Source organism: Crocodylus porosus, unplaced genomic scaffold, assembly GCF_001723895.1.
Source record: "Crocodylus porosus isolate Cpor-Errol unplaced genomic scaffold, CroPor_comp1, whole genome shotgun sequence".
NCBI lineage: Eukaryota > Metazoa > Chordata > Crocodylia > Crocodylidae > Crocodylus > Crocodylus porosus.
The window spans coordinates 11,518,507-11,532,615 of record NW_017728907.1 but is presented as its reverse complement, the minus strand read 5'-3'; the positions used below and the strand labels follow the sequence as shown (position 1 = coordinate 11,532,615).

At 39.8% G+C, this 14,109-nt stretch overlaps 1 protein-coding gene across 4 annotated transcripts in view; it reads left to right on the top strand.

The window, feature by feature from the left end:
• The window catches only part of MTA1 (metastasis associated 1), a 122,720-nt gene that overhangs the window by 99,152 nt on the left and 9,459 nt on the right, over window positions 1-14,109 (top strand). The window contains exons 18-19 of one of the 4 annotated variants that reach the window (XM_019530734.1): window positions 6,142-6,153; window positions 11,908-11,939. The exons of 1 other annotated variant lie outside the window; for it this stretch is intronic. In XM_019530734.1, coding sequence (XP_019386279.1) covers window positions 6,142-6,153; window positions 11,908-11,939 — 44 coding nt within the window. The remainder of the gene's footprint in view (window positions 1-6,141; window positions 6,154-11,907; window positions 11,940-14,109) is intronic. 2 more of the 4 variants (XM_019530736.1, XM_019530737.1) reach the window with 2 other exon arrangements.

Below are 14,109 nucleotides of genomic sequence, written 5' to 3'. Positions count from 1 at the left end.
ACACGATCCCTCCTGTACAGGGTATAGCCCTCTATACCCGTGGTCCAGTCATGGGTGGAGTCCCACCAGGTCTCCGTTATCCCAGTGACATCATAATTCTTTGCACTGAGCTCCTCCTGCTTGTTGCCCAGGCTCCTGGCATTAGTGTACAGGCAGGCAAGTGTTTTAAAGCAAATAGTCTGCCTGCTAATAACGTACCCCTCTGATGCCTCGCTGCTTTGAAGACATGTCATGATGGTTATCCAGTAGATCTCTGTGATATTCACTCTAAAGAGATTCCATTGAATTGCCTCCTTCAGGAATGCATTTGTTAGAAACAAAGCAATCAGGACTCGTAGTAGAGATATCATCTTTTATTAGAACAACAAGATTTGCAAAAATTATTTAATTGCAAGCTTTCAGGCACAAACACCCTTCATCAGGCAGTGGAGAAAAGATTGTAAAAGTTCTCTTGGGTAGAATGAAAGTTCATATTTAATATGTTTTTACAGAGAAGTTAATAGACGGAAAACTCCTCTGAGAGTTTGTTAGAGACAGTATTGGGAAAGCACGTCACAGGAAATCCAGTTCTTCCTGGCAAAAGAGCCATCCAACCCAAGACAGCCTTGTGAAAAAAGTTTGGGCTTTATTTTTGATATCCCAGAAGTAGAAGAAGGCTGTTTTCCTTTCTAGATCTGAGAACTTGGATTTCTGGGAACAATCCTGTACTTCCTGCAGGAAGAGAGTTCAATGCTATCATTCTGCCCTGGGGGTAGATTCATAGTTTCATGAGCATATGCAATGGTTGGTGCCTCCCAGCACCACTTTCAATTACCTGTGCTTTGATGGAGTTAGGCTCTTCATTTTTCCAGGTGACTTGCTTCTGTGCATGCACAGAAACTGTGAGGTAGACACCTAGGGAGCTTTGCAGTCCAAACTGGAGACACCTAGTGACTTCAGTTGCCTACTAATTTTTGTGGCTTCTACTGCATGGGCAATTTGAATTGCTTTTTAGGAATGCAGGTAGTAAACCCCACTAAGGTGCGTAAGGAACCAAAATGAATCTGTTCTTGATGTTTCTGATAGTGTATCAATACTAATAAATCCCATTAATTACCCTGGAGAGCTAACCAAAAAAAAATCTCTGGGGTTCGTAGTGGATAATTGGTTCAGTTGAACACCCAATATGACACTAGAATTAATGTGATCCCTGTATGTATAGACAGAGGGGGTATGGCCAAACATATATAAAGTGGTTTGAAAAGGGGAAGAGGAAACTGATGCAGTTACATGAATCTGTATCTGTAAAAGAGTAGTGAAACCACTCCAGCTTTAACTCTGCTTCATCCAGGGTTAAACCTGGGCCTGTTTTGCTCTTTTACTGAATCTCATGCACATGGATCCATTAGGGCATAACAGATGCTGTACTTTCTTGACAAGCAGCATCTTCTCCCTTTTTGAAGCTGCCGCAAGTGTACATTTGTCTGTTCCCAGGAGAGTGCAGAGAAAGGAGAATGGAGATTGTTACCTCTGCATTTGGTACTAGTCTGGTCACTACTGAAATGCTGCATCCAGTTTTGTTTCTACACTTCGAAAAGGATGTTGAGACATTGGGGAGGGGTTCAGAGAAGAGCCAAAAGAACAATTAAAGGATTGAAAAACATTCTTAATCTTGAAAGACTCAAGGAATGATATCTAGATAGCTTATCAAGGAGAAAGTTACTTGATCATGTTCCAGAAGTACCTGGATGTGGGGAATAGAAACTGGTAACAATTCTTGTCAATTTCTCAAAAAGTGTATAACAAAGTTCAAAGTCTGGAATTTGAAGTAGATAAGATTCAAACTAGAAATAAGGTGTGGACTTCTAAGTCAAGAAATATAACTATTGGAACAACTTAGCAGGGGCCCCCACTGCAAACTTTTAAAGAGGATTGGATGTTGTTGTAATAGATATGCTCTAGCCAAACAGCTTCTGTTGGGTGTAAGGTGGAATTAATTCAGGGAGGTCTTAAAGCATCTGTTTATCAGGAGGTCAGCATAGATCTCAGGAGTCCCTAATAGTCTTAAAAATATATGAACCTTTTTGAGCTGGCTTTTTTGCCACATCTTATGGAGAGTTAGGTTGCGGCCTTGTAACCCTGCTGAGCTACGGATCCAGATACATGTAGAGGGGCAGTCAGTGCTGCTGTTGGTTTGCAAAAGTTGTCATTCAAGAACAGTTATCCGCACAGTATTGTTTAAATCCATCCTGCTCTGGGACAGGTTCCTGGAAGTTGTTTTTTTCCAAAGTTAGCATGTATCTTAGTACAGATATTGTTCTTGTTGGTGTGCCCTTTCTGTGTGTGTGTGTGTTGTGACATGCTTCCACCTTCAGGAGGTCTGAGTTGTAAGTGGTCTCACACTAGACACACAAGTGGAAAAGTAGTTGGACATTGGGCAAGAAAAGGAGATGGTAGGTCTCAGAAGCATAGTGAGAAGTAAAAAAAAAAAACAAAAAAATCATTTAAAAGATCTCTAGATCTTTGATTAAAGTCCTGATCTCAAATCTCAGTGGAAGTGAATCAAGGCCTTTGACACTTTAAATAAATAAATAAAATCAGCATCCCCCCCCCCTTGGGCTAAATTATATTTCTGGCAAATGAAATGAGTATATGGGAAACATCATTTGGGTTTGACTTCCTTGAAAATGAAGATCCAAAGAGACTGCGGTAACTAAAAAGAGATATGAGGATGGGGAGGCTTACAGGTGTTGAGGAAAGAAATGTAAGAAGTAATTGCTCACTGAAGACAGAGGAGGTAAGCTTCCTATTCTGTTTTTTGAAAGTGATAGCTAGACCTAATCTCTGTAAATGGGAGGATTGGGCTCACTGAATGCTAATAAAGAGCAGCCTCAGGCAGTGATTATGCATCTGCATAATTCTGTAGATAAATTTAAGGCCTTGGAAACCCTGCAAACATGCAGTACTGGCAAAAATTTGCAAGGCAAAATATGAGGTTGGAAAATTAGTTGTGGGGTGTGGGGACTTTTGGAATGGAAGGGATTTTTGAATAATCTGAACAGGTTATTTGAATGAGCAGTAAAGTGTAGTAAGAACTAATAAAAAGACTTCAGCTGTATGGAGCACAGCTTGAAATTAAGGGGGGGGAGAGATTAATTTAAAAGTATAAAGTAAGTCAGCATTCTGAGTTCCCCTCATGCACCCTCTCCCCATTGCATTTCAGTCAGTGAAGATCAGCAAACTGCATTTACAGACCAAGGCTGAGTTGCAACAAAGATAAGTAAAAGGAAGGGCTCTTGACCAAACACAGTCAAGGATAAGTATAGGATAAGGAGGATAAGTATAGAAATAAATCAAATGTTGAATAGAACAGGACATTGTTCTTAGGGCAACTTTCCCCAACTTGGAAAATAAACTACTCAGCGATTCTTGCTATTTAGATAGCAGCAGAAAACGCATAGTCCCTGACATTGGATTCCACTGGCAATTTTGTCTTCTCATTTGCAGTCCTGAGCTGAAGGAAATCTTTCAAAATGTAACTTTTCAGTAATACGTTGGCGACACGGACTAACTTAGTCATGCCTGGATTGTATGAACCTGTATGAAGCTGCTTGAAGCAACATGTACATGAAGGGTCTGGCTAGCTAACTGATAAGGCTGAGTGAATGATGGATGTTTAGCCTCTGTGGCTAAACAAAAAGAAATTGTGAAATTAATTTTTTCAGGACAGGCTGAAATGTATTTATTTATTTATTTATTTATTTTTAGTTTGGGGTCTGGGACACAGGGAGGAAGAAAATAAAATAAAACTATTTTGAGTCAACCTGACATTTAAATCAACCCCAAACAGAATAGATTTTTTTTTTTTTTTTGGATTGGGTAATCCTTTCTAAAACCTTCCCCAGCCCCCTAAGCTTTAGACTTTTTCTTTTTAAACCAAAGATGGCATTTTTGAAAGGAAAAGTCACATTTTGAAACGGAATGTTTTGACACTTAAAAAAAAATGTTTTGCCCCAATTTCCTTGGCTATAACTGTTTGCATGATTTTGCCTGAGTTTGCAAATAGTTTGTCCTTTTGAAACTCCATTTTTCAGTGGATATGCTATTAATTAAAACAATGCCCAACTCTAGTGCTGTGGCTGGTAAAATATCAAATTATGGAATTAGTTTGTGATTGGTCCTAAAAACATTTGATAAATCTCATGTATTTAGTTCCTAGCTATGTTTTAAATGAACTCAGTTGGCTTCTATACCTGAAGTAGAATTTACACGGGACATGGTAAACTCATGGAGGGCTAGATTTTATCTTGCTCTTAGGTAGGCCATGCAGAGGCAGAGGAGAGAGTGGGAAACAATGCAGTTGCAGACCAAGTGCTTGTGGAAATTCAGGGACTTCATCCCAGATCATTCTCTACTCAGTTGTTCCTTGCGAGAAAATGTTAGAACTACGATATTGCCTCATTTACCTATACATGAGCCAGTGGAGCTGGCTGGCTTCATGAGAGGAAGTTCTATACCCTTTTTTAAATGGCTGTAATAAATTATTGTTACTACCAGCACAACTGGAGAAGTCTATGATGAGGCACTGTTTACAATTCCTTCCACTACCTCCTGTGATAATAAGCACATTATCTTTGCTTATGAGCTGCATGCTTAGAAGCACAATTTATCTCTCTGAGGTCTGTTCTCTTTGCTAAGTTAACCAGAGTCTTTTGAGCTGAAGCAAAAGAAACAAAATAGAGATAATCCAAATGTATACAGTTTGTAGAATCGGAGTACATGTCAAGAGAAACTTTTCCACTTAACCTTGCTTTTATGATTTTGCAATTTTTGTTTGACTGCATGACAAGTGGGTCTGGAAAAGAGATTTGGATGAGCAGAAGATGGCAGTCCCATGGGTCAGTTCAGGAAGAACACCCCAGATATTAGCAAAGCACAGAGGTTTGTTTGAAGAGAAGACAAGTGGATGCCCAGGCTGGTATTGACAAAAGCTGGACAGGCATATTTGGATGCTGTAAGATGAGCGAATGAGTAGAGGGGCGCAGCTGTGAGTGGCCTTGAAGATGAGAATGAGAAGCATAAACTTGTATGTGGCATGTGCAGTTCTATTCATAAGTTTGCTTTTCCCAGTTTGGAGTAGCAAGTTGCTTTCAGCTTCTGTAATTCAGTAAAGTGAATTTCTCTCACTGCTCAGCAGAATTCCAGGATGCCGTTTAAGGGATAAAGGTGAATATATAACTGAACCACTGTGAATATATCTCATCACAGACAGCCTGAGTATGATACCTTTTACTTGTGTACAATAATATCGTACTTCACAAAGAAACCCACTGGGGGCAGTGCATCTATTTGTAGAGCAGGTTGCTGCTTAGCCTGAGACAGCAGCAGTTGGTAATCAGCCGTTGGAGTCATTTGATTTGTCCTGCAGACATGGAGGTTCAGCAGCATTTGGTGGCTGTGGGCTTTGACAGCAGTTGCTTTCCCTCGGGGCTGGTGGTGGGGGTGGAGGGGAAGTGGTGAGTGTGGGCACTCTCCTCATGATGTCATGGGGGCAGGAAGGAGAAGGCCCTACCTGCCTCTGACCCAAACTGGGTCACTGTGACCTGCAGCCTAAGAAGATAAAAAAGATTGATGACCACTGAGTTAAGGTAGCAGAACATTGCTCTAAAGCAGGGGTAGCCAACCTGTGGCGCACACAGCTTTGTGTGTGGCATGTAGCAAAATGGGGAGGGGGCAGGCACCACAGTGGCAGGTGTGGCAGAGAGGAGAAAGCAGATCAACGGATCGGGCAGGGAGCAGGAAAATTGGTGTAGTGTAAATATCTCCAGGAAAGAGCACTTTGAAAGCTACCTTTAGAAAAGCAAGGGATGGCCAAGGGAAGTGAGCAACTTTCTTATGTGTAGGTAATCCAATCTGTTCTATTTTTGATCTCCTGTTTGAGGAAAATGACTGTCCATTTAGTGTTGCCATAATCAGTCTAATATCAAAGATTTGTTAGAGACTTTATTGCTTTTATTCTCTGCTGCTATCAAAATCTGGTTTGGTTTTGGTTTTTTGCTTTTATTGCATGGTGCTGGGCTGTTGTATTCTGAATCACGTTATTCTTTCCTTTTTTAACTTTAAATCTTTTTTTTCTCCCTTTTCCTTTGCCAATCTTGGTAGGAACTTATTTAGGTAAGTAAATTGCAATTTTAACATTGTTTTATGCACTACAGAATTATGAGAAAATGTTAGTCCAGCCTAGGTGCTGTTCAATGTAAGTTTACACCCTCTTCTACTAGATGCACTTTCTGGATACCTGCACTCCTGCAGATTCACACTCTCCAGTTTTAAGATGGTGACATCTGACAGCCTGCTCAGTTACAACAACAAGGTCTTGGCAGCTTAAGGACATTGATATAACTTTCATTATGTATGAAAAGTGGTTGTGCATTCTCTCTCTGTCTCTCCCTCTCTCTCTCTGTCTCATTCACTCAAGTGAACTTGAAATTCAGTCATTTGGAAATACAGTTTTTCTTTGCTGAAATTCTTACTCTACCTTTTGCATGCTGGTTTGTTATGGCTTGCTCAGAAGTGTAGTATTGCTGAGATTTGAAGGGTCAGTTGTTTTCAGAGCAGGGGTGGAAACAAATGTAAGATTACACAGATGTAAAAAACAAGTGTGCATTTTAAAATGTAGTTTAGATTTTAAACCTACTAGCCATATTTTAGCTCTCTAGGTACATTACAATTAAATCCATTGCATGTGTTTACATAATACAATAAAGTGAAGTTTAAAAAAACTGTATATAATTGCTTGTTACTTTGATTTGTTATAAAAATGATTTAGGCTTACACAAGACAAATGTGCACTTCAAGGAATCATTTTTTGTGCACTGTGGATATGTAAAGGGGAGCAGGGATTAAAAGTTTACACCATCCCAAGGCTTTCCTAAAGTTAGGTGTCAGACTGTGGTGCTCATTGGTATTGTGTAAGAGGTTGCTTGAGGGGCGTTCTAAGAGCTTCTCCAAGAAAATGCAGGTAAAGGTGTGCAGCTAAGGTAAACTTGATCCAAAGAAAAAATCAGAAGGGAGGTACAGAAGTGAATTCCAGATTTCTATTTAAAATAGCAAAGTAGCTGACAGCCGTTTCCTGATATTTGCCATAGTCATTTGCCGGTAGATTCCCTTATTCCTTCTAGATGTGACTGGGTACATCAGAGACAGAAGGGGGAGGCTGGCTTTCCCACAGCGCTGCGTTTTGTGGAGATGGTAAGGAATAGGATCACACTTCAGTAGTGAGAGTAGGTAGCGTAGGGGACAGCTGTGGTGCTACCACTAAAGTTTGAGGATGGACCTACTGAAATCCTTACGAGTAGGAATTTTGTCAGATAGCATGTGCATAGGGCTCTTCTCCAGTTCCTGTAGGAACGGATTATATTACCATTTTTTTTTTTGTTACATACAGGAAGCTAGATTCTCACTCTGCAGTCTTAAATGCCAGCTGTTCCTTTAGGCCCAGCAGCAACCTGCTTGCACTCCACTTTTAATTCCTATGTAAACTCTCAGCTGCAGTACAGTGGAGGAGAGATCCAGGTTTGTGTGTCCCTTGAATCCATTGGTCCTCTGTAGAAGGGGCACTGAATGCATGTGTGCTTGTTAATCCAGATATCCAATTGAGGTTTTGTCTCTTTGGAACAAATTGAAGAGAAATGTACTTTGGCTGCATGTAGTAGGAACTCCTTTCTGTCCCATTTCTGCTACCAGCTACAGTTCCCCCACTGATCATCTTGGGAGAGAGTATGGTTTTTCTGCAGCTCTGATACTATAAGAATGTTTAAGCATCAAATCATTACAACTTGTTATGGCTATTCCCTGTAAAGCAAGTTCTTTTCCATAAAGGGTCTTGTGCCGAGGACTGAAAATTCGAAGGCCTTTCCAAAATTTAGGAGCTCAGATGTACTTTGCAGTCCTTTATGCAACATCTCTAATATAGCTACTTGATCTGTAGCCATTTCTGTAAGCCTTCAATGTTCTGGCAAAACCTATATTTACAATGGTACAGTTGTACGTTCTGGATGTAACATAACCTTTGAAGCTCCTGCCGTTTTAGATATCTCTAACTAGAAGACTTCAGGGAAAACTAATTGACAACAGTGGTAGACCCTTCTCTAAGGCTATGGTTTTTTCCTAGTGTTCTGAGGAAAGAAATCCTAATCTTTTGAGATTTCAGAACGTATCCTGGTTTCTGCAGCTCTTAGCTTTCATGAATGAAAAGTGAAGATCTGGTTAGTCAGAGAAGATTTGTCATCAGAGGCCTTCTTCCCCTCCCTCAGATTCATCCTTAACTATTCCTTTAAAGCACTAATCTTGAAGGTGATGTATAGGAAACAGTCAGCCTCTTGTTTTCAGATTGTTTGTAATGTCAGTCAGCCGGGTTTTTAGAGATCATACAAAGTGTTATTCACTCTCTCTTCTGGAGATCTCACCAGAGAATCCTTTGAGACAGCATTAGAGGAAAAAGTCCCCATCTAATGTAGTGGTTGCGAAAGAGAAGACAGGGCCTGTTACCGTTTTTATTCCTAGTATTTACGTAGACACTTCCTTACACTTCTGATCTATATGGATGGGGAGGTAAGCTATGGATTTGGGAGATAAGCTATCTTCATTCTGTTTTCAGTACATGAAAAATTGAACCACCAACTTGGGAGGGATCAAGTGTCACATGGTGGTGTCTCCAAGTTAATATCATTCCTTACTTGGGTCTCTGGATGGTTCAGGACTCAGAATATTTGTGATGTGTGCTTTTACCACGTTAAGGAGAAATTCCTAGTAAGAGGTCACAGGTTCAAGCTAGGTATCTGTCACTTTTAGGACAGAGTACAGCAGATCTGACTGTAGACTTGGAATAGGATATAGATGTGGTGTTATATTTCTCGTCCTGTCAGATGAATTAGTGTTAAATATTGTTGTGAGTTTGTTTATTTTTTAACAACAGCCATTGTTTCTGAGAAATTATATCAAATATAATGATTTTGTACTGCAATGTAAAACTAATTTTTTAAGTGGCTACTTTTTGTATTCTCTTTTCCCTCCTACTTTTCAGGTGTATAAATGTGTAAAGGGAACCATCTGAAATAGTTAGGATTAATGTATTGCCCACTGTAGATAAGACCTTGTGTTATAGCAAGAATATAAAATGGCTTTGAAAAATGTCATCCAATTATGTACTGCTGATAGCTGTATCAGAGGAACAAGGAACTGAATCATTTTCTCCTAGAAGGAGCAGGTTACTGATAAATCATGTTGGACAATTAGTAATTTCTTTGCTGTTCACAGGAACAAGGTGTCAGACCAGTAGTGGTTCTGGTTTGACCTTCACCTCGGCCTTTGTGCCAGTCTCATTATCTGGCATTCATCCCCTCTCAATACAGACTATCTAAATTTAATATTCATTTGAGAACTGTGAATAACTTCGCTAATGCCTGTTTCCATCCAACATTCATAGTGCCAGTACCCATCTCTTCTGAATCTGGAATCTCCTTGGGCACTGTCTGCTCCTGTGAACCTGTCATCTTTTATTTTCAGCACAGTGAATGTTGCAGGGGTAAACTGAGAGCGTATCTGTGCCTTCCCTCTCAGAATCTTGGGATGTTTCACAACATTAAATATTTATAGCGCTCAGTAACCTGGTGAGGAAAAAGAAGGTACCATCCTCATTTTACAGATGGTGAAACAGAAGTTGGGGTGATTAAATGACTTTGCCCACTGATAGGCAATGGATAAAATTACAGTTCAATGACTAAAACATCAGTCTCCTAATTTTCTATCCTAGGTCCTTCCCTAATGAATGGGTAGCCTCTCAACATGTGTTCAATTCTGTTCACACCACGTGGCTGTTCCTGCTACTGTCTTTTTGAATGGGACAGCTGCTCCTGCATTAAAACTTGTAGGTTCATTATCTTGAGATTTATATTGCCTAATCAGTTCCACTACCTAGCTTCCTTTAACATTGAGCGCATCAATTCTGTAGGGACTGACATCTCCCTCTTTCTGGTGATTTGCTTTTGTCTAGCTCTATGCATATTTGAACATTAAAACATCCAAAAATTTAAGCTGTTCATATTTATCTTCATATGTTGGGTACCCACTTATTATATCTGTCCTTCTGTAGAAAGGTTATCACATATGATGCAAACTGCTGGCTTTAATGCAGTATTACAGTTGAGCACTCAAAAGTAGTATTTTTTTTTTCCATTGGAACATTAACTTGCCCTCCTTCTGTAAGTTTTATAACATACTTCAAGTATGTTAGAGTTTGTATTTACCAAGGAGAGTTTTAACTTCAGCCCTTTTTCTTGCATGTTCTTTTTTTCTGAAAAGTGTGGATAGAATCTTCTAACATAGAAACTGTGGGGGCAGGAAGGGTCTTGAGGGTTCACTTTTTTTTTTTTTAACTGAATTTTCTTTAAAAAAAAAAAAAAAAAATACAGAGATTTTGCTCACTTTCTTTTTAAAATCAATTTATCCTTGGCCAGAGACCAAACATGGGGAAAACAGGCCAAAGGGATAAATGTTAAGGTGTTAAAAATGTGTGAAAGCAGGGATATATTGGCTTATAAAAGCTTTCTGCAGCCCATCCCAGTGGTGGTGAATGCCCACTATAATAAATTTTCACTGTGTTAGTTTTAGTACAAGTCAGTTCTGGGCCAAGAAGGCCCTTGTGACACTCTAAGGCACTGAAATTTCTAAAACACAATTTGAAATGTTGGGGCAGATTAACAGACCTACATGCATAAGAGCAAAATAACATAAGAACTGCCATTTACTGGGTCAGACCATAGGACCCTCTTGCTCAGTGTCCTGTGTCATGCAGTGGCAGAGTGGATACTGAAAGGGAGAGTGAGCAGGGTTTTGTTCAGTGTTCCTCTGCCACTGGCAGCCACCAGCATTTAGGGTCTAAGAAGTTCTGATTCAGAGGCTATACCTATAACTACTGATTTACCTTTCCTCAAAGAATTTGTCCAATTTGAGAGATTGGACCTGGATAATAAATGAAAACAACTGAAGAAAACACGGTGATGGAAAAAGCTTGAGTTCTCCAGTTCATTCCTGCCATATCTTTGTAGCTTTAGAACAGAACTTCATTCTCTTGCATATAAAAACTGCATCTTTGCTATTTATTTAAATGCCAGGTTTAGTTTATAGACTTGGTTTGCACCTAAAACATGGACCTTTTGCAATATGGTGAGGTATCTAATATAGTAAATGGTAGTCTAAGAATGTCAGGTCACTGTGTGTGTTGCTTTCCAGTACTGCTTGTGTTAACGTAGCATCCACTTTGTGTGATGGGTAGATATGCTGTGCACTGTGATTGTCAGTGCTAAGTTCTTGGAAGTCTTTACTTGTGGCAGGTTCTCATGTACTGAGTAGCTTGGTAGATACAATCCAATTGTGCATCCAGTAGCTAACATCCGAACTGATTAGTTGTCTGAAAATCTCAGGATGATAGTAAAGGGTTTTTTTTGTTTGTTTGTTTTGTTTTTTGCTTTCTTGGCCATGTAATGCCCTTCTTTAATTGAAGTAAATCTACCAAAATGTGAAAATCAGGATTTTACGTAGCATTGGAGAAAAAGGTCTTTAAATCTGAAAGAGGGGATATTATGTGGTTGTAGTTTCCCATAACTGGTCAGAAAGTTATAAGTAAATGGAGCATGTTTAATTTTTTTGGCTCTGCATATTGTTCATATGACTTCGATCATATTGCTAAGGAAGCTGTCTTCTCCAGGTATCTCTTAGGATGGGAGAGATTAGGTAGAAAACTTCTGTTTTAGAAAACCAACCCAGTTGCAACCATAGGTGTGTGTGTTTTTTTGATTTTTGTATTTTTTCTTTCTGTCTTGGAAAAGCAATGGTCTTACCAGCTCTATTCTCTTTCCTGTTTGTTAGGTCTGCCTAACCACGGACAAACCAGACAAATGGTAAGAGAATGTTCCTTTAAACCAAAAACAGGGAAGAAAGAAAAACCTTAACTTTCTCTAGATAGAAGACCCCTTTAAAACCTAGTTACTTCACTTCTACCTTTGCTGTTCACAGCTATTCATCCTTCTTCATAATTTTTTTCAATGAATTGCAGTTATTCTTTCATATGTCTCTGGGTATGAAAGAGATCCAGGTATTTACATGAAAAAAGACAGAATTCAGTCAATATAAATTAAATTCTGTTTTGAATGGAACGTTTTGTATCCAGTCATACAGAAATGAGTGGCTGTTTATAGCAAAGCCCTGAAATGTGTTTCTAGGCGGAATGTGTTTCACTGAAAGAGGAAGGGCTTACATGACGGAAGGGCTTTTGTTTGGAAAATGGTTTCTCATATTGAGGAAGTTGGTGTGTAAGCTGTCTGCTGAGCATGCATGTTTGCTTGCTTGTTTGTTTTTTTTAAAGTTTAAAAACTCCTCCTAGCCTTTCGTCCATTATGCTGAGAGCTTCAGCAGAGGACAGAAGCAAATAGCCAGTCTGATAGGTGGGCTAGTGGCAAAGTTTCCCATGAAGTGCTCCTGAGATTAAATTTAACCTCCTGTGCAGAGGACCAGCCCAAGGGCTTTGCCTTGTTGAAGGTACAAAGCACGATGCAGTGCTGGGCAGGGGATACCAAGCTGCTGAGTGAAGTGAAACTTGCTTAGTTAGAGCTGGCTTGGGTCATTCTGCACAGCAGTGCCCCATGCCATGTAGACATGTCCAGAGTTTGAATTATGGGGGAGTCCTGGCGGGCTGAGCCTCGTGTAAGAGATGAGAGCCCCCTCATAAGAAACTAAGAAGCTCAAGACGGCCGTGGCAGCTCCTTCTAGCTTCTGGCTGCCACCACTACAGACACCCTTCCCCCCCCCTCTGTCAGAGTGTAATTTGAACCCTGGACATGCCTGTCCAGCCCATGTTGGTGGCTTATGTGTCCCTGTGTCTTGTGATGGGTCTCTTCACAAGGGGACATTTCACCATTAAGAACTTCACCTGCTTCTTGTATTGATATAGTGGAATTTGCCCTATAGGGTAAATTGTCATAATGTATTGGTATAAATAAAGGCATGTGGGCTTGGGTAAATCTGCAATGGGTATTAATAATGGCTATTGAATAATTATCATCCAATCTAATGCTCCTGTCTTGGGTAGGGTATATTTCACAGCCAGGATATTTATGCTAGTGTAGTTGTAATAAGGAAGCAATAATTTTGTCTGTCATTTCTTGGCATCTGATACAACATGGTAAATTTTTGTATTTCTAATTTGAATTCAGTTTCACCTCTTATTACTGAGGAGACTGGCTACTTGTTTGTGTCTGCTGTATAAAAAAAACTCAGTGTAGTGGGAGAAACCAGAGGGAATGATTTAACTTCTTTCAGCGAAAAGGGTGGGAACTCTGAACTCTCTCACTACTCTGGTTGCTCAAAACAATGTTCTGGAAATGAAAGGTCCACGTTTCAGGATGTACCCATTGAAGCGAGTGCTCTGTTGGTTAGACCGATGCAAAATCCAAGCATGTTAGCTGCTTTCTTCCAAGCATTTCCAAGTACTTTCACTATAGCTGTTCTACTGACAAGTTAAACACTGGGAGAAAAATAATGTTCTCAATGCAAATGAAAAGACCTTCTCTGCAGAAGTCTGGCAAAGCCTTGTTCCAAACTTTGTTGATAAACCTCAACATTAAAGGCTAAATATCTGGAAGAGTTTTAATGGTTTGCTTTGCTGAAATGGTCTTGCATACCAAGGAGCCAGAAAGTTGAAAGAAAAAAGAAATGGTTTCTTCCACGTGTGTTATAATTGTGGGAGCTCTCTCCAGTGTCAAGGAATTAGGATGGAAAAAATTTTAGCTCTTCTTGTAGACCCTTATTTTCTGGAAGAGGGGCAAAGGTATCCAAACATGAAGTCACCAGTGGCATTTACTGACTAGGGATGGTCAGAAATGTTATTCCCGATGTTGTGTTTATTTTTTTTAATGGAAAATTTTGGCTTTTCAGCTAAACTTGATTTCACAGAAAAGCATCTGATTTCTGTGGAAAATATTTTTGTCAAGAAAAAGCACCCCTCCCCCCAGTTTACATACTTTTAATTTGGATGTGCTGATGCAGAATCCGATGGGAAATATACATGGAGCG